Source organism: Sarcophilus harrisii, chromosome 4 (genome assembly GCF_902635505.1).
Source record: "Sarcophilus harrisii chromosome 4, mSarHar1.11, whole genome shotgun sequence".
In the NCBI taxonomy this organism is placed as follows: domain Eukaryota; kingdom Metazoa; phylum Chordata; class Mammalia; order Dasyuromorphia; family Dasyuridae; genus Sarcophilus; species Sarcophilus harrisii.
The window spans coordinates 7672644-7700597 of record NC_045429.1 but is presented as its reverse complement, the minus strand read 5'-3'; the positions used below and the strand labels follow the sequence as shown (position 1 = coordinate 7700597).

Genomic DNA, 27954 nt, shown 5'->3' with positions numbered 1-27954 from the left:
TGAAAACCTAAAATGTTTTTTTCAGAAAAATTGCTCTCTGGGAATGCTTCTTCATATTATATTGAGAATATTTATTTTTTAACTTAAGAAAAGACTTTAAATTTATCTTTTCTAAGTTTCATCTTATTTGATGAATAATTTGATTCCTATCTTATTTCTCAGTCACTTGGTTAACAGGCATTTGTTTAATCCCTATTAAGTTTCATCAGTTTCATATTTGTAGATTATAAATTCTATCCACACTATGGGTAGGGAGAACATGACAGTGGGCATCAGTAGACCTGAGTTCTGGCCTTGGTTTATCCCTGATTGGTGGGAACTTCTCTTGGCTCCTGCTTCCTTATATATAGAATGAAGAGCCTTAACAAAATAACACTCGATGTGATTTTCAGCTGCATTACTCTATGAATCTATAGATCTTTCATATTTTTCTCTAGTCATTTCAAGTAAATTAGTCCTGTCTTTCTAAGTAGATTAAAAGCTCTTGGAAAGAGGGAAAAAGTAGTCTCTTCTGGCAGCCTTGGGATTATAGAGAGCCTTGACAGCCAGGGAAGAGTTTGGTTATAATGAGTCATTACAGGTTCCTTCCTGAGTCAAGGAATCTCGAGGGACAGTATTGAAAGACTTGGATTCAAAAGACTTGAGTTTGATGCTTTTCTCTTCCCTTTCTCTCCGGCATGATCTTAGGTATCTTGTCAGTCTCTCCAGGCTTCACTTTACCTATCTGTGAAATGAGGAGCCTCCTTCTGCGCCAGAGCTATGGGGGATGTTGGGTATGGAAGGTCTCCTGTGCTGTGGGCATCTAGGCCATCTAGACCAAACTAGACACAGGAAAATCTTTCTAATTAAAACGTACCCACTGGGGAGTTGTCCAGCCTTTGCTTGAAAATCTCAAGCAGAGAAAAATCCCTCACTTCCCAAGGCACCCCGTTCTCTTAGGGAGAAGATGAAGTTTGGGGAAGTTATTTTCCTCCTAGTTCTGTACATTAGAGCCATACAGGAAAAAAAATAATCCGTACACTCAGTCTTCTCTGATACTTTTGTGACCTGCTGCAAAGTCCAGACAACTAAGCAACTGAGCCACTACCACTGGTAGATCCCCAACAGAACATAAATGGGAGGACAAAGCAAGGGTGCGCTGTGACCCATTGCTGCAGTGAGATCATAGACATCTCTGAAACATCTGGGTGCCATGCTCCAAGTGAATGGGAGCCTCTCAATGACTTTCTGCCTTTTATTTGTCTATTTCCAGCAAAAGCCATAGTCATGCAAAACATTTAATGAATTCACAGTGTTGTAGGGAGGTACATCCTTATTTCAAAGTTAAGGAAACCGAAGTCCAAAAGCTGCAGGAACTTGTCCAAAATGAGAATCAGTGAGTTTCAGGCTGGGATTTGAAAAAGAAATAAATTATTTCCATATCCCTTACAGGGGTACTTTGAGAGAAATGATTATAAAACTTAAATAGATTAATAGAGCATGTCTTGAGCCTAGAAATAGAGCATGTCTTGAGCCTAGAAATCATCTGATCTAACTCCTTGTGTTTGACAGATTAAGACACTGAACCCATGGATGTTCTGAGATTTGCCCCTGATCCCAGAGGTAGCGGGTGTCAGGATTGAGATTTGAATCCTGGTCCTCAGTATACACTGTATCCCAGGACCTAACTTTAACATCCTCTTCCTTTTCCTCAGCTCTTACCCTAATTGAAACCAGAGTCTCATAAGTAAGAATTGAGAGTATAACATGAGGATCAACATAGCTGCACCCATTATGATACACGAGACTTAAAGAAAGACTGCTGGCTTTGGAAAGAACATATGCCAAAAAGAAAGGCATGAAAAGTGCATCTCAAATGGTGTCGGTCCACAAGTTCATTAAGAACCTACTGTGTTATGGAGGGGTTCCTGTTCCATTTAGACAGCCTAGCCTCTGGGTCCCTTTCCAGCCCTGGAGTTCCATGAAGCCTTTAAAAGAAGGACAAATTTGCCCAGCAGGGATAATTTAATGATAGCTGTGTCCAATTCCTTCATTTTACAGATAAGAAACCTGACACCTCATAAAAGAGTTACAAGGATACATGGCCTCCTCTGAGTCTGAGACCAGTGTCCCTTCCATTGTACATATAGCACTGATAATGCAAGGGACGGTTCCGTGATAGACTGGCTAGAGCATCAAATATAGAGCCTGCAGATGCATTTAACAATCTTGCCTCTGTCCCTGCCTGTGTGATACTGGGCACATCTTGGGACTCATCTTGATCATCTGTAAAATGGGAGGGCATTGAACCAGATGGTTCCTTTAACTCGGTAACTATGATCCCATGAGTCTGGGATGAGTACACAGATTGAATGACCTCTCTAAATTCTTTCTAGCTGATGCTTCAATCTCAGGGGAATCACTTTGCAAAAGCCCAGGTCACATTTGTTTATCAAATTTCCAAGCTCTGAAATGTCTTTGGTCCAGGGAGCACCTAGCACATCAGCAGCCCTCAGCAGCCAAAGAATATTGCATAGAAATCACATCAGAAAATCAGTCAAGGGACATCTCTCAATCTACTGAGCTGGGATTAAATTGAGGCTGTGAGCTTTCGGGCTAATTCAATGTTGATTTTCAAGTATTAAGGTTACCTTCCCCTCTTGACATTTCAAAGCCTTTGAACCCTAGTTTTCCTAGGCTTGTGCATGTTAGCTCTCATTTGCTAAGTAGTTTGAAATGGACGTCTCCGGCTTTGATGCTGTCAAACGCTGGGCCTCTGGGATTTGGAAGGTTAATTTTTATAAATATTTAAACTCTTCCACTAAGCTTTCTCATTTAAAGTCAATTGCTGCATAAGGGCAGGAGTTAGAGCTCTTGGCATTGAAATCTGGCCAGACAATTTATTATCTACGGTTCCACCTTCCAGTCACATTTGTGATTGTTTAATGTTCTTCTGCTCCGAAAGGGATGTGCATTGCATAGGAGACACATACAAGATGGCGCCTGCCTCTGGATCCTGTGGATGGATCCATTGAAAAGTGTGGAGGCTTTTGGTTTTGCAGCATCATCCTTAAAGGCAATATAGAATTATGGCAAGTTAGTCCTCAGATGTGGGAATCCCAGGGCCTGAGTTCAAATCCTGTCTTTTCTGCTTGCTCTCTATATGTACGAGCAAATAACTGGACTTCTGCACTGAATAGAAAACAGAGAGAGAGAGAGAGAGAGAGAGAGAGAGAGAGAGAGAGAAGAGAGAAGAGAGAATAAATTACTTCCAAGACCCTCTCTATCTCAAAGTTTGTGACCTTATGATGGTAAATAAATAATCTAGATATAAATAAAAATAAAGCATATATTGCCCAAATGTTTGCATACATTGGAGCTTTGAAGTAAATGTAGTAGTACAAAGATAGGCACTGGGTATAGAGTCAAAGGACTCCCAAGGTCACTATCTGTGTGACTTTAGACAAGTAAATTAATCTCTCTGGAGCTCAGCTTTGTTATCTAGAAAATGAGGGGTTTGGAAGACCTTTAAGTCAAATCAAGTCGATAAGCATTTATTAAGCACCTATTATTTGTATCCCCAAGGTAACATTTTACTTTTGCTTGGCCAGCACTGGAGGAGGTACCCACTAGCAAGGAGTCCAGTGTGCCTGAAATTCCAGATGTTCAGGAGACCTTAGAGAGGTTATTTACATGCACTGAGAATAGAGTCTGGTAAAATATATTTTCAGGAATAAATGGGTAAGTTGCTTTCAATGAGAAATGCAAAAACCCCAAATTCTTGCTTAAAGCAAGGAGCTTTTAGAGAAAGCTTTTAAATGCTTCTCTTTCTAAGTTCTCCTGGAAAATCTCTTTGAAGTGAAGCGTTCCCTCGAGGCCACAAGTAGCCAGCAATGCACCATGCCAAAGGGGAGGGAGCATCTGGGGTGGGAATCACTGATCTCGGAAGCAACTTGTTTTAAAGTCTTTTCAAAGAAGGAAAAAATCTCCCCTCAGTCTGTCTTTTGTGGAAGGTGTTTTTATTACCCCCCCCCATACACACACACTTTTGTTTTTCTCTTGAATGGGGTTAGAAGCTGTGTCTCAGTCACACAGTATCCCTTCTACTAGAAAAATCAAATATCAGCTAAAAAAAATTATACTGAATGAACATTATCTTGGCTTAGCTCAGCCTCCACTTAGCCCAGTCTCTGCTTAGCCCAGCCTTCGCTTAGTCCAGCCTCCTCTTAGCCCTGCCTCCATCAGTTTCCCCTGCTGGAGCACAGCTAATCCACTTTGAATTCTTTTCCATGTTCTCAGATTGATAAGTAGATGTGGGTTTAGTGTTTTAAGGCACCTCAGAGGCTACCCCATCTCCCATCTTACAGAAAAATCAATGGAGGCCAAAGAGAATGCGACAAGGTCACACAAGTAGTAAAGGATGTAGGATCTGAACCCAGCTCCTCTACTACAGATTTAGTGTCCATACCGCCAGAATAATGCCTAGGGACACATCCATTTTGTTTTATTTTTCCTTCTCTAAAAAAGCGTGATCACACAAAATATATCAAATTTTGTCTTTTGCAACTTGCTTGTCTCTCTGCCTCCCAGGGGACCAAGGGTGTGCCTACTTTCCTTTGGTCCTGCAATGAAGTTGTCCTGATTTATTCCCTGTAGGTCTAGAGAATGACAGGACAAGAATCAATGGCAAAAGTCACAGGGGAAAAGGGCTTAGGCTCAATGTTAGGGAGAACTTTGCAATAATAAGAATTAGGCAAAAAAAACCTCTGTATCACTGTTTCCAAGAACTGGTAGCATCTGAAATCAAATTCAGCCTGGACTGCTTAGGTGGGTGACTGAGGAGTGCCTCAGCTTCTTCATCTTTAAGAAGGGATAAGACCAGCATCTACTTGTGAGAATTAAATGAGATGATATTTGTAAAGCACAGTGCCTCTCACACAGTTGATGCTACAGAAATGCTCCCTCCCTCCCTTTCCCCATCCTCCCACTAGGAGCCCTGCCCATCTCTAAGTATGCAGCAAATGGCTTGAAAAAGTTACCACAACCATATGTCCGAGTTTCATAACCTGCCATTGTTCGCCATGATCTTCAAGACAATATAACATGGTGCCCCGGGCAAATAACTGTCTGAGAACCAGTGCTCTCTATTATTTCCAGCCTGCTGAAAAGTGAATCTGGCATGAAGGGGAAGATGTTTTATTTAAAAATTATGGACCATTAGCTATCAATAAAATATAATATCATCTTTGATTCATAAGTGAGATTTTTACTGGGAGAGCAAGAAATAACTATAGCCACCTAATTACATTTGGAATATATAACACATAGTAATAATGTTCTCCTAAAAATATACTTAGCTCTGCACTGGTTTAAATTTTGTTTTAAAATGCTCTTGTGAGGTGGGAAAATAAGTGATTCTTTTGTTCTGGAGCTAATTAGTAGCACAGCTCAAGTTCAGACATGGACGCTACTCTCCAAAACCACCCACCTTGGTCCAAGGCTCTCTCAGAGATGAAGAGGCAAGTTCTGTACAAAATGTTCATGGATAAGTGATAACCAGTGATTCCGAATTTGTCCTAACAGAGACAGACAGTCTCAAGCTCTTTGTCAAACCTTGGACTTTCAAGGCGGCCTAGATGCTGTGAACAAACAAACACCTGAGGCAGCTGAGTATTCCAGGGAATAGAGTGCTGAACCTGGAAAGAAAAAGCCCCGAGTTCAAATTTGGTCTCAGACACTGACTTTGGACAAATCAATTAGCCCGTTTGTCTGTTTGCTCAACTATGAAATGAGGCTAATGATAACCTTTATTTACTTCCTATGGTTTTTGTAAGGATCAAATAAGGTCATCTGTAAAGTGCTTAGTGCAGGACCTGGTGCTTTGTATATATATGTATATATGTGTATGTATGTGTGTGTGTATGTATATGTATATATGTGTGTATGTGTATATAAATATATCTCAAATTTATCATTACGGTTATCATTATTATTATCTGGGCTAGATGACTTAATTTGTCCAAGGAAAACTTTCTATCTCCTTGTTTATCTTGGTATTAATTTCTCAATTATTATGTTGATTGTCATCTCTATTGCAAAGATTTTCAATTCCTTCTGCTTGATCCTCTTCCACTTCATGATGCTGTTTTGTTGAGTATCTATCACATTCAAGGCACTATACTAAACACTGGAAGGATGGTCACAAATCACTTATGTGAGCCTCATTTCCTCATCTGTTAAATGGGAATAATAATGCCTGTAATACCTATTTACAGTGCTATCATTGGGATCAAATGAGATGATGTACTTAAAACACTTCAGAAACCTTAAAAATCTATGCAAATATCAGTTATTACTAGCATGAGGGTATTTAATTAATAAAAATTGTATTTATTGTAAAACTGGTGTCATTTTTACAATATGAATAATAATAGATGATATTGCATATTTCTTAATAGGAACAGATGGTTTAAATGAAATGAAATCCCTGTTATCCTCTGATACATTGGTTTCTGATCAAGGAGGAGGAAAAAGGAATAAAGAAAGAAGAAAGGAAGGAAAGAACATCTTAATGGTCTTTCATTATCACTTAAATAAAAACCAAGGGCATAGAACAGCTTTAGAGAATGTATTTTTGATTAAAATCATATTCAAAGGGGAAAAAATGCAAAACCAAACCAAAACAAAGCCTATTATCTCTTCAAGTCATCATCTGACACCTTTTTTCCTTTTCTAAAGTCAAACTCTTAGCTGTCTATTCTCTTTCTAGTTTTTCTCTTCCCACTTATATCTTAAGTCCTTCCAACCTGACTTCAAACTTCATCACTCAACTGGCTGCTCTCTTCAAAATGACTGATGTTCTTTCAAAGGGTAAATTCAACAGTCTTTTCTCTATCCTCAATCTTCTTGCCCTTTCTATGGATAATGTTGATTAGCCTTTTCTCCTAAATGTCTTTTTCATTTTATTTCTATTCTTAGCACTTAGCATAGGGCCTGACATATAGCAAGTGCTTAATGAATGCTTGTCAATTTACTCTAAAGCTTTAGTTTTTGGAACACCACTGTCTAGTTCTGCTTTGCTGAATTTCCATCCTTCCCCCACTCCCTATGCATGGATTTATTCCAGAGTTCCATCCTGGTGCCTCTTCTCTTCTTCCTCTACTTTGTCTCTCTTTGTGGAATCATTAGCTCCTAGGGGCACTTGTATTTTTTATCTTCTCTCTATTCACTTGGCTGCCACCCTAGTTCCAGCTTTCATTCCTTTTTTTTCCCCCTAGATAGAGGGGGGAAGCCTTGAAATTCTCTTCCTTCTTATAGATTTTACCTAACTGACACTCTGCATAGCTACCAAATGATCATCTTCAATCCCAAAACTTACCATTTTATTCCCCTACTCAGGAGTGTTAATGGCTCCCTGTTGTTGCTTCTAGATTAAAAGTACAGTCTTCTCAGATTTTCATGCAAAGCCTTTACAGATGACTTATCTTTCCAGAATGGTTTCTGATCTATTTGCTCTTCTCTAAACTCAGTATCCCATCTCCTAATTGTCCTTTTGCCCATCTAGAACATCCTCTCCTAATTCTGCATTTAGAATCTCTAGCTTTTATAGCTCAGATGGCACCTCACAGAAAAAGCCCATCTTCCTTATTCTCCAGTTGCTTGTACCCTTTCCTTAATGACTTATTTTTATACATTTTCTATTTCATTGTCTATGTGCAGGTTGCTTTTCCTCAATAGAATGTAGGCTCTTTGAGGGCAGATGTTAGCCCAAGTACATATACTGAAACCTTATTGACATCTACATGAATCTAGAAAACCTGATACTTTAAAATCAGTTGCTATCAACCATATTCCTGTTTAAGCTCTCTGAGGTCAGGGACGATTTTCCTTTATATCTTTGGATCTTCGGTTCTTTAGCAGAAAAGGTGTTTAATCAATGCTTGTTGAATTGAATAAAAACGTTTCTGACTCACCCATACCATTGTGTTTTGAGTCCCTATGTATTGTTACTTTGTGCCATATTAGTGTATATAAAACACTTCACTTTGGAAAGCATCCAAATGGAATACTTTCCCATCCCCTTCCGTTTGTGTTCAAAATGCTCATTCAGATGTCGTTACAGCTTGATGACACGTGTACATGTATATGTGCAGTTAATCAAAATTCTTCTTCTTTTTTTTTTAAAGGAGCCCTCCGCTACCTGACAAAAAAATGCACGTCCAAGTGATCCCATCCTAGAAGTCTGCAGAGACAGGAATAACTAGCAAGTAGATACTCAATTATTTCTCTACCTTTAGTGTGTAGAATGCTGTCATGTTCTGGCAGTGGGAACCTCTCATAAATCAAACAATCAAAGAACATTCATTATAAGCACCTACTGTGTGCCAGGCACTGTGCTATAAGCTCTGTCATTGGCCCACACTCAGCCCTGGAATTTTGAATTGGTACTAGCCACTGTTTGTTGACCCACACTATCGACCAATATTGATCATATTACTATGATCCAAACTATTGAATGTCCACAATAGCTTTAAATCAATTAGGAAGGAACTGTCCAGGATGAATTTTAGGAAGCTCATGACATGTCATTAATGATTAAAGTATGTTGTATATGATGCCTTTTTTGTTTATTGGTCAGTTCTCTTATTCCTTGTGACCCATTCAAAATATGCATTTCTTACTGAAGAGACTAAATGGATGGTCCTGTATGGCATGATGGCTTTAATTACCATATAAACCTATAAGATCAGCCCAGGATCTTCGAGTAGAAATGGTTTTATGAAAGTGTTTTCTTTTTGAATCAAATCCAATCTGTTGGAAAGGTTACATTTTTAAAATTCTGAGAAGCCCTGGCTCTGGGGAAGTTTTCTTTTCAATGTATCAGGACATCCTGACATTTTCAAATCATAGACTAGGAAGCATGATTTTAAAAAAAAAATCCATTTAAATGAATGAGATGGGTGGGCAGAAAAAGACTTTTTAAATTGGAAGAGATAAGCAAAGGAATTTGAGTGGTAAAGAGAAACTTTTAAGATCACATTGTAACTCTCACTATAAAATCAGAGAGGATTTGTCCTGAAATATATCTTGAGGATTGTTCTCAAATCAATAAATGTCAGATGTGGGAGAGATGTGTTTATCTATCAATAAATAAATATTTATTAAACATTTGCTATGAGCCAGACACTGTGCTGAGCTCTGGGACACAAAAAGAAACAAAAGGCAGTTCCTGATCTCCAAGAGTTCATTCTGATGGGGAAGCTGTCTCAACAATCAAAGAAATAGATTTAAATAAGCTGCTTGTGAAATAAATAGGCAATCATCTATTGAGATCCATTTTTTTAATTTTAATTAATTAAATCAAGGTCTTTGAATTATGACTTAATATTCAATTGTTATTTTGACTAATGTTTTTATAAACATAGAGAATTTTGAGAACACTCGGTGTTGCAAATTCTACATAAGATTATAGATAGATAAGGAAACCAGGAGATGAGATTTGAACTATAATGAAGCATTATGGAAGAGGGCAAAGAATGATTGGGTTAGAAGCATTTTCTGCCTTCTCCCATGCTTCATTGATGAAGATAATGATAATACAGGTGAGAAAAGAGCTGCATAATAAACAACAGACAATTTCATTATCTTTTCAAGTTAAATCATTTGAAGTAGTGTAGGCATCCATAACTATACAGAAATACCTATTTCTTGGTGTACTTTTTTCAGAACATCAGAGTTTAAAAGGTCTTTGCAGGTTATCTATTTCAATGTCTTTATTTTTTAGATGATGAAATGGAGGCACAGAAAAGTAAAATTGCTTTCCCAAAGTCACACAGTAAATGGTCTAGCTGGCATTCAAGTACAGGATTTGTGGCTCAAAGTTCAGTGTTCTTTTCCTTCAGTTAAGATTTCTAAGAAACTATAAATCAATCAATTATTAGAAATTTATTAAGCACTTACCTACTTTGTGCCAGGAATTAAAGAACATTCTGGTGAATATAAAGAAAGCCCAAAGATAGTTTTTCCTCTCAAAGAACTCATAGTCTAATGAAAATAATTATGTATACATTATAGACAGAATATAAATTGGTGATAATCAACTGAGAGAAGATAGTAGCTTTAAAGATCAAGATAAAGCATCCTGAAAAATGAGATTAAAGGCCAGTTTGGAAATATCTGCCCCAATGCTACCCTCTAGACTTACATGAGTGAAGGCAGACTATGGGTAACAAATGTACTATTTTATTCAATATTTATGTGATGGAATAAAAAAATATTTAATTTTAGTCATATTTGGGTTTTTCACTTCCAAATGTGATTCATAGAAACCTTATGAGGATAGTACTTTTGATAGAATAAAATAAACACACAGCTAGCTTCTTTCCACTGCCTAAGGCTAGATTGTTAAGGACTCTCAGATTTCCCTTTCATAGGAAAGTTACTGTCTGATTGCCTGGCAGCCAGTTCATTCATTCATCCTCCCAATATTTATTGAGGACCTACAATGTTCTAGGAAGGGCTGGGAACTCTCATGAATATGAAGAAAAGTAAAATGGATTTTTGACCTAAAGAAAGTAACATTCATTAAGAGTTATATAATCTACCTAATGACTAATACTGATTATCTTTCCTTTCCTCCCTCCTTCTTTCCTTCTTTCTTTTTTTCTTTTCTTTCTTCTTTCCTAACTCCAAAGCCAGCTCATTACCTTCTATTCAACAGTTTCTCTTCTTGTGAGGAAATAATAGTAAGAATACAACTAAGTGCCTGGTTGCAACAGTTGTATCAAGTTCAAGGAGAGTCAGAAGCCATTAAACCCTATATGAGGATGCCTGTAGGCCCCTATGAATTGACTCAGAAAGCTACATATTAACATTATCTGTGTTCTATTGTATTTTTATTTATTTTGATAAGTACCTCACAGTTACATTTAAATCTGATTCAGGCCTCCTGGGAGTTACAGCTGTGTATCTGACACTTTTGCTATAGGATAACTAAAACAATTAGTGAGTTAGTGTGTGGGATTTATTTTTCATTTTTAACCCGTTGCTATGGTTTTAAGCTGTTATATCACTTTATACAAAAATACAATAGATTAACTAAGTACTTTTATACAAAGAAATTGTTGTTAGAATAATATTTTTAAATATTTTAGAAAATATAGGCAATAAAAATACTATGCTTAGCATATGGTTTAATGAATATGCTTAGTCCTGTTTTGTTCTATCATCCCCTTCTCCCCTTAATTCTGGAGCTCTGAGAATGGTGCTATGAGAAGGAAGTTGGAACAAGAAGTCAAAGTCACAAACCCCAGATTTATCTGCCAGCTCTGTCGCTCACACCTGTTTGACCTTGACAAGGAACTATAACCCTCTGAGTCTCCCTTAGCTGTAAAATGGAGGCTAGACAACAGCTGATCCATCTATGATTTAGAATTTGGGAGGTGGAGGTGGGGATGAGAGGATGGGAGTGTAATCAGTCTTAAACCCTCCAGTGTGTGGTTGGGACAGATTAGAGACTGAAGTCAGGGGAGAAAGGAAGTTCTCAGAAAGGAAAGAGATGGGACCAGAGAACGAGAGGGTCTAGGGGAAGACTAGATCTGAGTTTTTATTACTGGTGGTGAAGGTATAATAGCCTGTGAGACCAGAGGGGGATTCAGTAATGGGAGGATATGATCACATAGGTCAAGTGAGAGAGCTGGGAATGAAACAGGTGCTGATGGGAGGTGGAAGCACGGATCCTAAAAGGGGAAGGAAAGAAATTCCCAATGTGCCAGTACCTCAGGCAGTAACCAGAGAGTTACAAATGAGAAAACATCTTCCTTCCTTGGGGCTTGAAGTTTGGCTAGCAAAGGGGATGAACTGGACATGCTTACATGAGGAGGAAATGAAACCTTAGGTGATGATTTGCTAAGTATAGATTAGACTAGATGACCTTGAAAGTGCTTTACAATTCTGAGATTGGGAGCAGAGTGCATAAAAGTGTTATACAAGGTACTGCAAAGTCTTAGTGGATTTTTGAAGTCTTCATGGTGTAAGACTTCCTTAAGACTTTTGGGATACGTTGTTTAACTAAGTGACTTATTCATGAGATAACATGTAAAGTTTTTATGAACCTGAAAACTCTATATAAAAGCTACCCATTGTTACTATTAGTTATAGATTAATCACGGATTTAGACACCATTAAATCTAATTTTCTGATGTGGAAATTGACCTTTGAGAAGTTAAATGACTCCCTGAGATTCTCAAAGCTAGTAAGTATATAAAGCAAGATTCAAATTCAGGTCTTCCCGTACCAAGTCCAGTGTTCCACCCAGCTGCCTCACTACTACTAGTAGAAACATTATTCTGCTGATGATCAATATTTTAGACACATTAGCACCAGGTTGAGTGAAGTTTTGGGGCCCGTGATGGACGTTCTCATTATTCCTTGAATTGCATATCTTAATCTAATGATGTTCCTTAGTCTGATGTATTAGATGACCACTTAATCTGCCTACACAATTTCTGGGCTTAGACTTAAATGCGAAGTACAAAGGAGCTTTTGCTTATTAATGTCAGATCCCACTTAAGCATTAGGCTTAAGGAGTTAACAAATAGCTAATAATAGCAGCTAACATTACCGTAATACATCCCCCCATGTGCCTGGCATTGTGCTGAGCATTTTACAATTATTCTCTCATTTGACCCTTACAACAACCTGGGATGGAGATGCTATTAATAGCTCTATTTTATAGATGAGGAAACTGGGGTAGAATTTCTCTAGGGATTTGTCCAAAGTCATGTGGCTAAGGCAAAGTAGAGTCTATTAATTAGATTATTCACATTATATTTATGGGGTCAGAAAAAGGGAAAAGAGAATATAAAATTATCACAAACAGCTAAAATTTGAGGGAGAGGTCCAGGTCACAGAATTCCAGAGTCATAGAATCTATTTCAAAGCTGAAAGAGATTTTAGAAATCACCTAGTTCAAAGTGCATCTAAACTAAAATCTCTCTATTTTAAATCCAAAAAGTGGTCATCCAATATTTGTTTAATGATTTCTAGAGATGGGAACCAACTTTCTCCTAAGAAAACCTACTCTCTTTCTTGGACAGCTCTGATTGTCAAGAAACTGTCCGTGGAATCTGCTTCTCTGTAATTAGTGATTGTACCTAGTTCCATCTAAGGCTAAGTAGAATAATTCAAATCCATTTTCCATGGCAATGGCTCTTCAAGGTCTTGATGATGATAGCAAACTCTTCCATTAAGTTTTTTCTTCCTAGGAGCAGTGTGGTTCAAAGGGAAAATCACTGGTATTGTTTTCAACAGCCCAGCATCAAACTCTCAAACCTGTTACTTTACTAGCAAGTCTCTTTCCCTCAGCTATAAAATGAAGGGTTTGGACTCATCTCTCCAAGAATCCTTCCAGCTAAAAATCGCTGAAACCTCCTCCATGTGAACAGGTTAGAATCAAGCAGAAAGTAGAAGGGAGCTGAAAATAAAAGGGCAGAGAGGGCAAAGCAGAGACCAATGGCAGGTGATAATGGAAAGTGCATTTCAGTTATGGTCTCCCTCTTTCTGATTTTAAATGATTTATCTAGACTTGATTCTGCCTACTGTCTGAGCTCCAACAATTAGGGAAGCCAATGTATTCAATTTAATATTGCTTTCATTTGGAGACAGAGACATTGCCTCAATTTGCCACCATAATGAAAATCAGAAAGAAATCAAAAACCACATTCAAGATAGATTGCTAATGAGGCTTAATTACGAAGAACATTAAGTTCATTTGGATTAAAAATCTGTAGCTATTCTAAGAAGTTTTTTTTTTTTTTTTTGTATTGGGGGCCAACTGTCTTCAAAATTCTTTTTCTGCATGTTTAGCTAATAAGTGGATAGAAGTTTTAGGAAATCATGTTAAGATATGGAGAGAACAGAAGCAATGCAGCACGGTGGAAAGATCTCTCGGGATCTTTCCGATGGGAAAAGGAAAGGAGATGGGTTCTCTGGCTCACAGTTTCCTCTAAGAATCAATGATTTTGTCTCAGTTCACAAACTTAGATCTTTCCTCAGAGGCTGTTTCATCTGTGATGATCTGTATGTAATTAATGTGTTTATGTAGATTATTTCTTCTCTTCCAGCCAAGCATCATTGACTAACTGATGTTGCAATGTCCCTTGAATATTGCAAAAATTCTGCTGGCCTTATAGAAAACTATAGGAAGTTAAGGTTTGGAATAAATAACAAAATTATTTATAACTAGATTCATTCAGAGAGTGGGATTGACACACTAGTTGGGTTTTTTATATCTTTGGAAAATCTGTCTTCTTCAATAAATTTCTTAGATAAATTCATAGTCTTTCAGCAAATCAATTTATTCCAGAAACATTAATTAAGCACCTGCCATGTACAAGGTTTTAGGGATACCAAAAATGATAGTCTCTTCCTTCAATGAGTAAGCATTCTGCAGTGGAGGAGGAAGCAAAATGTCCTCAAATAAGTACATATAAAAGCCATACTAAATAAATACAATGTTATTCCTTTTAAAAACTTCAAAATTTATGTTTCACTTTTGAGCTCAAAATTTCCTCCCTCCAGTCCCTTACCCATTAGCAATACAGGAAATATAATACTCATTCTGTAGATAGATAGATAGATAGATAGATAGATAGATAGAAAGACAGACAGATAAGTAGATAGGTAGGTAGGTAGGCAGGTAGAGAAATAGATGCATAGGTGCATACATATATACATACATGGTACATAGAGACATACATACACAGGTATATAGATACTTAAATAAATATATACATGGGTACATAATTACATATAGATAGATACATAGGTATATTGATACATAGGTATGTAGGTATGTAGATAGATATGAAAACACTTTCACATTTGAGGGGAGAAGCAAGAAAAATGAAGAAAGAGGGAAAGAAATCTGCTTCATTATGCTCTTAAGTCAATCAGAACTCTCTTTGAAAGTACAGAGCATTTTTCATCATGACTGTTTTGGAATTATTGTGGATTATTGGGTTGATCAGAACAGCTAAGCTACCATTACACCATATCATTCTCCATGTTCTGCTCACTTTGCTTCACCACAGTTCATAAAAATCCTCTGATGTTTTTCTGACAATACAATAGAATTCCATCACAATCCTTTACCATAATTTATTTAGTAATCCTCAATTGATGGGCGCCATCTCAACTGCCAATTCCTTGCTATCACAAAAAAGAAATGCTAGCAATATTTTTGTATATGTGAGCCCTTTTCATTTTTCTTTGATCTCTTTGGGGTCAAAGGCAGTTTCATAATCCTTCGGCCATAGTTCCAAATTGTTATTTAGAATGATTGGACTAGTTTGCAACTCCACCAGCAGTGATGCAAAGTGATTCCAAAGAGAATATGTTATTAATACAAATCTGGCTTGCCTTCAAGGAGCTTACATTCTTCTAGAAGGATCCATTTTTTGAATGAACATGCTATCAATTTTCTTCAATACCACAATATTTCAAGAGCCTATGTTCTCATCGGTACAGATGACGGCCCCTTTGTAATACTCCCTAGCTTGGTAAATTGTCTTAGATTGTGACCAACCCAATGATTATTCCCTCTAATGAGAGATATATGGTTTTTCTCCATATCCATCCTCAGCACTTGAGAGATTCTCCCAGAACTTGATAATAAAGAGGGTAAACTCTGATGACCTAGCCTTCAAGAAATTAATCATTTCCACACAGTGCTCTGAGGAAAGCTTTAGTGGATAAGTTAAGTCTTCCAAATAATTGTGCTTCTAAATTAGTTGTTTGACCATGAATTCTAAAGCAATCTAACAAGCAATGATTAAGTATATATGCAGCCCATTTCAGCAGTCCATTGCTAGGGATACTTAATACCCCAATGGATTTGTGATCTCATCAATGTGGTTATTCCCTTCAGTAATGCAGTTTGCAACCCATTCATCCCAAAACATCTTGGGAAACTCTTGTTCATGTCTTACCACACCAGCAAAAGAAGTAGAGGATTGTCTCTAGTACAGACTTACTTAGTCTTAATTACTTAAGTCTCAATAAGGAACTTTGCCCATGGATTTCCATGAAACAGAGAAGACCCTGGAGACACACAATCCCTGCCCCCAGTGAGCTTATCTTCTACTTGGGAAAGAATACAATATACACAAAAGCTTTAGTTTTGTGACATTTTTGTTTCTCATTTAACTTTCTAACTCTATTGATTTAGCCATGTATATAAGCTGATTAGGATATATTTACAAACAGCTGAAGTTTAAGAAAATGAATCACATCAACACATGTTTCCTATCTTATTTGAAATCTTATGTGCAACAATATGAACTTGGGGTGTCTAGTAACTCACAAAAAGGATGCTGCTGTTCACTGCAAATGAGAATTTATTTCATAGATACCGAGTTTTGTGATTAATAGGAATGTATACATAACGACCAAAACTTCATCAAATTTTCACTATTGGAGATCTTAAAAGAGTCCACCTTATTTGAGGCCATTCTTTCATTGTTGAATGAATCAATGGAGACCGTCTCTATAGGCAATATTTGTATATAATTCTGAATTGGTTGATTTCCTAACTCTAACTTTAGAAAGCTTTGCCCCCAAAGCTTCTACTGAAGGCACCACAGTCATGTAGGTTCACAAGCTCATTGTCATTCTCTCCTCATTCTTACTCACCCTAAATATCTAATTCCCTATGAAATCTTATATTTGTAGACTGGATATGTCTTTCATATATATAGTGTGTATATATACACATACATATGCACACACATACATATACATGTCTACATATTTATACACACACACATATACAAACCACTTTTCTTCACATGAATGATTGTCACCCTTCTTCAAACCCTTACCATCTCATACTTTGACCAATAGTTTTTGGTATACCTCCTTCCCTTAAGTCTCTCCCCAATTAATCCACCCTCTATTCAGATGCTAAATTATACCTCATACTCCTACTCAATACATCGCCATGGTTTCCTATTACTTCCAAGAAGAAACATAAAATGTTCTGTTTGGCCTTCCAAACCCTTCTCACCCTGGTCCCTTCCTGTCCTTCCAGTGCCCCTATATACATATTCTACACTGGTCAGTCCTGCTATTCCTCTCACCAGATACTTCATTTCTGAAGTGCGATTTTGAACTATTGTGTCAATCATGCCTGTAATTCTCTTCTTCCTTCCTTCAACCTTCTGGCTTTCCCACGTTCCTTTGAGCCCCATATCCAAAACCACCTTCTTTAGGTCATTCCTCCTCTACCCATGCTAGGGCTTTCCCTCTTTAATTATCTTCTATATACACTGTGTAAATCTTTCAGATAGATGATCATTTGATGTTGTCATCAATACACTGTGAGCTCCTTTTGAGTTATTGCTATGCTTTTACCTTTCTTTTTACCCTTAGAGCTTAGTATCCTACATGGCACACAGTATATGCTTGATGAATGCTTGTGGTTGAACTAATATTAAAATAACTTTGAAAAATTATATACTGATTAGAAATCAAGAGAATTAAAACTAAGGCTGTACATTTGAGGGCAAGGGAAACTTTATATGTATGCTCTGAGCTATATATTTGATGGCTTTAAGACAATACCAAAACCCTAACCTGTAGGTACTCATTTTTAATTCATCCATCAAGATAATACTGCCCCCCACTGGCTGTTAAATTGTGTATGTATTGGATTTTATTGTGTGACGTTCATCCATAACAACAACAATAACAATAACATTTATATTGTCTACTCTGTGTCAGGAACTATACTAAGAGCTGTATCATCTTCAATCATCTCATTTGATCTTTACAACAACCCTAGGAGGAAAGTGCTATATTTTCCCACTTTACATATAAGGAAAGGGAAGCAAACAGAGGTTAAGAGATTTGTCCAAGCTAATAAAACTAGCAAATGTCTGACAGCAAATTTGAATTCAGGTCTTCCCAAGACCTGACTCTCTGCAATGCATTGAGTCAGTGTAGGAGACACTGCTGCCTCATTTAAATGTTTTCTCTATGTACATTTCTTAGGGAGAAGATTGCTTTTGTCTTTATTGGTATCCCTATGAAGTGCTTAATAAATAGTTGTTGGTTGATTGACTATGAAATCAACCCGTGATTAAATTATTGAACTTTAGAATGAGAGCTCGATGAGATATAATACAGGCAAACCTCTTATTTCAAGGGAATATATATATATATATATATATATATATATATATGTATATATAGGATATATATTGAATATATATAAATATATTTTGGAAACAACTCTAAATCTGAGAGAAAAAAATAAGCTATTTTATCACAAAATTATAGAACTGTAGCCATGAAGAGGACTTCAGATAATGCCTAGTCCAACATACCTAAACAGAAAGGAAGCCCCATTACAAAACATCTCCCCCAAAGGGGTCATTCAGTCCCTGCTTGAAGATCTCAACTGAAGGAAAGCCACGACCTCTTTAGACAGCTCATTACATAAAGGCAGAGAACAATGTAAGGGAGACTACTAAGAAAAAATGAATGACCAAGAGTGGCTGTGACAATCAGCTCTCCAGATTCCCCAAAGGATCATAAGACAAGAGCAAGTTAAGATGACTAAGTTATTGTTAAGATTGGTCTGATGGTAGTATGCTTTAGAAAGCATTCCATTGTATTAACTTCAAGTTTAGGGGTCAATTCACTTCAAGGCAGCAATTATTTCTTAAACATCTCTATTATTTATGGGGTTCACAGTTTTAAAAAGAGTGGAAAACAAAGTCTCTAAGGTTAAGGAATTGGTAGAGTTTTCCCAGAGGAAAAGCTCTATGTCATGTGCTGACAAATTGGCATTTTGCTATGGATGTCATGTGGTAACAAACACCTTAGCCGGGATGTTGGACTTTGATCAACTGTGTCACTTGAAATAGAATTACTAAGATAGGGGTTGGAGAGACTGGTCAGCAGATGGAAGCAGAAGAGATCAGATCAGGACAAACCAATGAAGAGAGGATCTAGGGACATCAGCAAACTCCAACTTGCCAATATCCCCTTTAAAAATGTCAATGCAAAGTGAGCATAATACTTCAGATGTGGTCTGACTAGTGCAGAGCCCAATAGAATTGTGCATCCTTTGATCGGTATACTGGCCAGCTATTAATGTCGCCTTCAATGGTGTTAGCATTTTTAGCAAATACATCCCAGTATCACTCCTCCGATGCTTGTGGTCTTCAAAACTCTTAATTGGAACAAGCTGCCCTGGATCCTTCATATGCAATACACTAGTCTGGTTTGCTTCATCTTCACCAAGGCAGAGCAAGTTACAGGGAAGGAGATTCAGTTGAAGTGAGCTAAAAGACAATAGTTTCTGACAAGGTTGTGACATTTTTTGTTACCTGCTGAGCTTTAAAAAAAGATAAAAATTCATCTGTCTTATAATAGATTAGGAAACTCTACTTGGAAACAATGCATCTTTTCTCTAGAGATTGCCGCTCACCTTATAAATGATTTTCAGACAAATAATAGGGATGACCTCTGTCTTTCACTTTTTCTTTCATTTTCTTTATTGCTTTCATCTCTTTTCCTTCCCTTCACCTTGATTTTTACCAGACATTCTCAATTTATCTTTTCTTAACCTGTCCTTGTGATGTTTTCTTTAGTAACTATGTTATAAAGACTATTTTCTCTGATCAGACTTGATTTTGAAACTCTCAGTTATACCAAAGATTGTGTTTACGTTATTATTTTAGCATGGTAGAGCTAACCTATAGTTCATTTTTCCCCCAGGGAAAAATGTAAATTTTTCCTGAATAGACATGAATGGATGAAATAAAATGAATTCATTAAGCTATTGTTCTGTGCCAGATATTGTGCTTAAAGCTAGGAATACAAATATGAGAAAGACAGAAACAGAGAGAGAAAAAAGTAAGGACACGGGGAGGAAGAGAAAGACAGAAAAGGGGTTAAGAAGAAAGAGAAACAGACAAAGGGAAAGAAAGAGGGAAGGGAGAGGGAGACAGAGACTGATACAGAGGTAACTAGGTGAGATCTTTGTTATAGAGAGATGGAAAAGTTGGGAGTGTGAAGGGAGATAGATGGTGTGATGGTCTGATTCAATGACTATAACTAGAAAGGAAAGGAAGCTACAGCTTGGACTGATGGGAGTGGGAAGGGAGATAGAGGGTGTGATGGTCTGACTCAGTGGCTCTGGAACTAGATAGGAAAGGAAACTGTAGCTTGGACTGATGCCATAAATTGGCAGTAGGCAGTAAATTTGTAGTGGGCTAAAGTAAAGTCATTTGCACAACTTAGTCACCAATAGCAAAAGTTCTGAAGATGAATTCATAAACTTTCTCTAGGACTCAGGAAATGAATTCTAGAAGTTCCAGACATGGAGGTGTAGTTCCCAAATCCAGAGGCAGAGATGTTCAGTTATTTAGGAAGCAAATTCATTTGGTTAAAATGCAAAGTCCTTGGCTGGATCAGGACTGGCCCCAGCAAGTTCCAATGTTTCTTTAAAGACTTCTGCAAGAAGAATAATGCCAGTCAACATAGCTGGCTCTGTCAAGCTAAAGGACAGGAGGATGCAGCTATGGAAAAACACAAGTGACACTATGCAAGAAACAAGTCCCTTTACGAATGATGTTGACTGCCCAGCTCATGGGTAGGGTTAACTGGGAGATTTTTGCACCAACACATAATCAGAGATGTTCCATCAATTTAGGTTAATTGAACAAAAATATAATGAGTTCAGGTGAGGTCCTAATGAAGATACAGAAATGAGTTTGGGTTATCCCCGCCTTCACAAGGCTTATACCTAGAGGGAATAATATAGCTCACTCTCTTCAGAGATGAACTCTTTCCAGTGGTTTCTTTCCACCTTGTACTTGTGCTGTCATTCTTCTGTAGACTTAATCAGTGTCTTGGTTACTTCTGTGTCACACTATCATTATCAGCTCCCTACCAGTGGGGACCTCGCCACTTCCAGGGGAGGGATGAGACTCCTCATGGTGTCCAATGCTATTTCCATTATTTTCTTTTAGTTTATATCAGACTTCTAGACTTCAAATCAACTCAACAAGCATGTATTAACCACCTCTGCTGGATTCTGGGAACTGTGCTGAGGGACTTAATCACAAGTCACCTGGTCGAGCCTTAAGTCACTAGTATTATTCTCACCTCCAAGCTGATGATTTATTGAACTTTAATTACCAGCACTGCTGTCCGAGTCTGCCTAATCTTGGTTGATAAGACTATTCCCACAGATCTGTACACAAAATAGTGGAACCATCTGAGTTCAATCAGACAGCTTGTACCTGATTACCTGCTGGTATGATTTGGGGAACTTCTCTTCTTGCTCCTTTTCTTTTTCTTCCTTCTTATTTTTTAAACTTTTTCTTCTTCCTTTATCCTCTTTTTAAATTTTTCCCCCTTCCTCTTTCTCCCTTTACCTCTCTTCTATTTTTTTTCTTTTTCTCCTGACTATGATTTCATTTACATAAAAAAAACTCCATGAAAACTTCTCAACCAATACAGATCTGTCCAGATCCATTTAAGAGTTAGAAAGTTGTCTGAGTCATTGAGAGGTTGTGACCTATCATACAATCAAGAGTATTTTTTGTCAGAGACAATACTTAAATCTTCCTGCTTTTGAGGCCCAAGCCCAGTGCTTCCTAACTTTAGAGCACACTTCTGGATCCCTTTGCCAGTCTTGTAAAGCCAAGGATTTTGCCTCAGAATAAGGAATTTTCTACTTCCAAAAGTAAAATAGTGAGGATTAAAGAGGATATAAATTATAGTGAAATAGTTATCAAAATGTTTAAAAATCAATGAATAGAGAGCCCAGATTAAAAATATCTGCTTTAGATGATCATTTAGAAAACAGAAAATTCTAAGTCTGTTATTTTTGTGAAACAAAATGTGGCTTTGGGATTAGGTCTTCCAGTTTTCTAAGTTAGGTAATAACATTTAACATTCATACGGCCCTTTAAGTTTTGCAAAATTCTTTCCAAATTTTATCTCATTTGATTATCACAACTACTTTGGCTCCAAGTCTGTCAAATGTCTTCTCTGATCCCCAGCTACTAAGTAGTCAGATAAAGCATTTCTTAAGGGCTTCCTATGTGCCAAACTCTGTGCCAGCCCCTGGGAATCCAAGTGCAATGGAGCAAGAGAACTCTTGCCCACAAGGAATTAATGGGCAGCTAGGTCAAGAGTTGAGCCTGGAATCAGTAAACACTAAGTTTAAATCCAGCATCAAACACTAGCTGTGTGATCCTTGTCATGTCACTGAGCCTCTGTATACTTCATTATTCTTAGCTATAAAATGGGGTCATATCTGTACCTACCCACCTAGCAGGGTTGTTGAGAAGATCAAAGGAGATAATATTGGTAAAGTGCTTAGCATAATACCTAGCATATTTTGTTATTGTTGTTAAGTTAATTCAGCCCTGTGTGACTTCATGACACTGGAGTTTCCCTAGCAAAGATACTGGAGTGCTTTGCCATTTCCTTCTCCTGCCACATAGTAGGTGCTTAAGAAATGCTTGTTCCTTGAGAGGACACTCTCAAGGTCTCTCTTCAGAACTTGGGAATTGATTGTGTGACATGAGAGATACTGGCACAGGACCACTCAGCATGGTAGTGCTCTCATCAGAGAAGTGTGCTCTATGAGCAAAGTAGAATTGTCACTCAAAAGAAATAAAAGATGCCCAAATTTAGAAAATCCATCCCCAATGTTCATGGGGACTATTTGCGTCTGACCTGTGACAGCATTCCGACCTCATATTGGTCTGATCAGTCATGGTTGGATACACTGTTACTCGACTCTAACATAGGGATGTCTTTCTGGTCCTCTTCAAGAAATAAGGCTGACACCTATATACTATCTCAAGTTTGCCTTTTATTAAATATTATATTCATTTCTCGGTTCCACATTTTGATGACCTATAAATGTCCAAAGAAGGGAAACCAGGGTTGTGAAGAGTGGTAAAACTATACCATGCTTGATGGTTGATTAATGGGCATGGTCAGCCCATTGATGTTGTTTGTCTTTATAATTCTCTATTGTCTATGTTGTTCTCCCAGGTCTGCTCCCTTCACTCTGCATCAGTTTATGGGAGTCTTCCCACTGTTGTTGTGTTATTTCAGTCATGCCTGACCCATTTGAGGATTCTTGTCCAAGATACTAGAGTGTTTGCCATTTCCTTCTCTAGCACGTCTTCCTAGGTTTCTCTAAAACCATGCAGTTTTGTCATTTTTCATAGTATTATAATATTCCATTTTGCTCATATGCCATAATTTATTTGTTCATTCCCAATTGATGGGCACCCTCAATTTTCAGTTCTCTAGCACAACAAAAAGTGATGTTAGAATGTATAAAATAGTTTTTATATACATGCCTTTTTTTGCTCTCTTTGGGGGTTTGGAACGAGCCAAGTTTTCTCTGGGTCAAACAGTTTTCACAGAGCACAGTTCCAAATGGCTCTTCAGAATGGCTGTCCTAATTCACAGCTCTACCAGTAATGCATTAATATCCCTACTTCCCATAATCCCTTCAATGTTTCTCATTTTCCTTTTTTGTCATCTTCACCCACATGGTGGGTGTGAGGTATAATGTTGGAGCAACTTTAATTTGTATTTCTTTAACCATTTGTGATTTGAAATATTTTTTATTTGACTATTGAGTTTAGATGTCTTCCTTTATGAACTGCCTACTCACCATATTTATTTATTGCTGAGTACAGAACCATCCCTTTTTTTTTTTAACAAGAATAAGAAATAAAGTAGAAATTTTTAAAAATTGGAAAAACTAAAGCAATACGGCAATCTGGCCAGACAATACTCATGCAAACAATCAAGAAGCATTAATTAAGGATCCATTATGTGCCCAATATTGTATACTGAAGATAAATAAAATGAAATGTTCCTCATCATAGCCCATCTTCTCTGCAAAGATGGCAAAGTAAGGTATTTTCTCATCCCTTCTTCAGAAACAGGCTCCCTATATTCATATTATTCCTCTTTTTAAAAAATTGAAATTATTCTAGTTGTTGTAGATAGTGTTTTCTTTGATTCTGCTTTCATCACTCAGAATCAGTCTTCAATGTTCTGGATTTATCACATTCACTGATTCTAATGGCACATATACTTTGATTTGTTTAGCCAGTATAAAAAATAATAACAAACTAAGGAACAAAATGTCAAAATTTTCAAGGAAATTAATGATAAAATACAAATGAAGGTGGCCTAGCTGTACCAGATCTAACACTATATTATAAAATGGCAGTCATCGGAACCATTTGGTACTGGCTAAGAAATAGAGCAATGGCTCAGTGGAATAGGTTCAGTTTACAGGACACAATAGTCAATGACTATAATATCTGGTATTTGATAAACCCAAAGACTCGAGCTTATAAGATAAAAACTCATTATTTCATAAGAATTTCTGGGAAATGCACACATATATTGTATCTTGGATATAATGTGATATATTTAGTGTGTATAGGACTGCCTGCCATCTAGGGGAGGGGATGGAGGGAGGGAGGGGAAAAGTCGGAACAGAAGTGAGTACAAGGGATAATGTTGTAAAAAATTACCCTGCATGGATTCTGTCAATAAAAAGTTAAAAGTATTAAAAAAAAAAAGAATTTCTGGGAAAATGGGAAAATAGTAAAACAGATAAGGTACTGACTGACAACTAACACTATACCAAGGTTGAATTGGGTTCATGATTTAAATATAAAGGGTGATTCTATAATCAAATTAGTAAAGAAATGTCAGATCTGTGGAGAAGGGAGGAATTTAGACCAAAGGAAAACTAGAATAAAAAAAAATAAAAAATATTTAGCTAATCTTTAATTTACAAGTTCCTACTTAGTGTCAATGTTTTGGGTATCACAAGAAATCTATGAATATTCTAATGCATGTGAGACATTTCTGTCTTTGCCCTCCTTGGGATGTATGCCTATCAGTGGAATACCTCCATTTGTGTCCATCCCTTTTCACTTCCTTGCTTGATATGCCCTTTGGACCAAAAAAAACAAAAAACAAAAAACAAAAACAAAAACAAAAAAACCTCATTCTTTTGGTGGCTTATTATAGGTAAAGTACCATAGAGAAAGAGAATGCTAACCTGCATCTTGTAAGACCTTAGTCTCATTAGCTCCACACTTTAAGTAACCATGGAACCAATTAAAATAATGTATGCCAGAACCCTTTTTCTCCAACAACCCATGAAGGGGATTCTGTGAAATGCATCAAAGAACCTCTGAAATTTTTTCCATATTCCTCTGGCATCAACTAATTTAATTCTTAACAAAGGACAATTCAAACCCTAATTTAAAAGGAGTGTGTTAGGAAGCATTCGCAGGAGATAATCAGAGTATTTATATGAAATCTTTGACTGTAGGTGTTAATCCAAGGAAAATACTTAAAATGACTCCATAAATAAATCTTTGGGTGGAACATTGCTACAAAGACTGCTCCCATTTTTCCAGGGAAGAGGATATCCCCTGCATTCTCTAGAACCCAGATTCTTAAACTCTGCTTCTCAGCCCCATATGGGACCGCATAACTGTGGGAAAAATAAAGTTATGATTTATTATCAGTAAATATTCAATTTGTTGAGCTATTTTATATAGCTATTTTATATTTTATATAAAAAGTATATTTTATATACTTATACACCCAGGGTCACATAAAAATTTTTTGGGCAAAAAGGAGTTGTGAATGGAAACAATTTAAGAAGCCTTACTCTAGAAGATGAAGTTTCCCAATTTTTTTCCAGAAAAAATAGTCTGGTGACTCAAAAATCTCCTAATAGGGGGTCATAATATGATTTGTTAAACTGCACAACATGCAAATATTACTTTGAAAATGGATGTTTACTGAGCACACAGGAATAAAATACATTTTAAGTCCTTTTAAACTCAAAATTAAATGAGCCGGCCTACCAAATAATTTCTTTGCATGGGGAATTTAGACTCGAATAATCACGATAACCCTCTGTTTGTATAATGATGTACATAATTCAGGTAAAATTGGATTCTTCATCCTCCAGAATGCTGAAGATTATATCATATAGATGCTAGGCTCAAAAAAAAAAAAAAAAAAAGTCCTACAATCCCATTGAATCATTGTCACAAGGTAGCACCATGGACAAGAGTGCTGGCCTTGGAATTAAAATTCAAATCCTGCCTCATAACTGTTCTCTCCAATTGTGTGAATCTGACCAAATTCTTTAAACTCTCTCTACCTCAATTTTCTCAGATACTAATTGGGAACAATAATAATACATTTTTCCTAGAATTGTTATTAGAATCAATTGAGATAGAATAGGACCAGAAGGCTTTGCAAACCTTAAAATGGTATAAAAGTAAAAAAAATAAATAAATAAATAAATAGTATATTAGATAACTATTAAGCTATTATAAAAAAGACCAGGAAAAAAAAAGCTTCTAAGGTGTAAACACCTTGTGAAACTATGGCCTTAGGAGAAGGTCTCATTTTTGGTTTTATTGTATCACAAATCCCACTAATTTATAGCTTGGTAAAAGTCACTCAATTTTCAATTAAATCCAATTGCTTATTTATGCAGCCAACTTATAAGTATGGCTTGCCTGCTCCAACTAAGTACTTTATGGGGGGTGGAGGGAGCATAAGGCTCTGCATTAAACACTGGCAATAAAAAAAGAAAAAGCAGTCCCTGCCTTCAAGGAGCTTACATTTTGCTGGAGGGATTCAACAAATAGACATGTTCCAATAGAAGGTAATTTGAATTAGGCTAAAGGAGGACAAAGGTGAGACTCCCACTCAGGCTCCAACACTCCTGTGGGTTTTCCCAGAGTTCCCAGACCTCTTATAACCTTGTGATGTCACCAGAAAAAAAGGGAGGAAAGATCTTGGTTCTTTCTCTCCCTTGTTTCCCTTCCCTTACCCAGGGATTTCTCTTTGCTTCTATTCCTTCCAAATCCAGACTTCAGTCCACGATTTTTCTTCTTAAAGATACCTCAAGAAAAAGGGCAAAATGAGATCAGAGGAAAACCTGCCCTCATCTCCTCAGCAAATGTTTCTGCAATTCATTCACACTGTTCTGGGCAATCATCCACCTCAGGCCTTTTACTCTGACTGAGGCTGACCTCTAGAGGGGATCCCCTTAGCAGCTAGAAGACAGCCAATTCATGACCACTAAATCTGGCAGGTAGGCTGCCAGCAATACATAGATGGTTTCATTTGTAGTCAGCCCACCAAATTAGAGGCAGCTGGATGGCAGAGTGTGTATAGTGCTGGACTTGGAATCATGAAGACCTGAATTCAAATCCTGCCAAAGACATTTATTAGCTTGGAGCAGGCACCTTACATTTTTTTGGTCTCAATTTCCTTATCTGTAAAATGGGATTAATAATAGCAGATACTTCATAAGATTGTTGGGAGACTCAAAGACAACCTAGGTGCTTTGCAAACTTTAAAGAACAATATAAACAGCTTTTACTAATAATTCATTTAATAATATTATTATTATTTACATAGTTTATGTAATTTTACAAATTTTTTTATATTTATTGTCTCACCTGATCTTCACAATTCTATTTTCCTCTTCCCCCCCTATTTTTTTCCCCATATTTACTATTTTTTATATATTTTTACAAATTTACTATTATTTTCCCCATTTTACAGATGAGAAAACTTGGGCATTTAGAAATTAAGTGACTTGCCCAGATGCCCACAGCTAAGTAAGTGGCCAAGAAAAATTTGAATTCAGCCTTTCCTGACTCAAATCCAGCCCTCCACCCACTGTGCCATCCTTGCTGCTTTTATTGGGTAAAGTCACTATCACCAGAGTTTTCAAGCAGAAGGTGGATGACTGTCTGTTGGCTTCATTGTACTTATGAAGGGGAGTCTCCTTCACTTATAAGTTGGGCTAAGAACCGTTGATCTTTCTCGCTCTGTAAATGCACATACTGTCCTCTCAAAGCA

General features: G+C 37.1%; 1 protein-coding gene across 7 annotated transcripts in view; it reads left to right on the top strand.

Moving 5' to 3' along the window:
- Positions 1-27954, top strand: part of LRRC7 (leucine rich repeat containing 7) — a 530144-nt gene that overhangs the window by 178514 nt on the left and 323676 nt on the right. The window contains exon 1 of one of the 7 annotated variants that reach the window (XM_031968889.1): positions 8168-8246. The exons of the other annotated variants lie outside the window; for them this stretch is intronic. Coding sequence (XP_031824749.1) covers position 8246 — 1 coding nt within the window. The 5' untranslated portion in view covers positions 8168-8245. Of the gene's footprint in view, positions 1-8167; positions 8247-27954 lie in introns of those variants that run through there. 7 annotated transcript variants of the gene reach the window in all.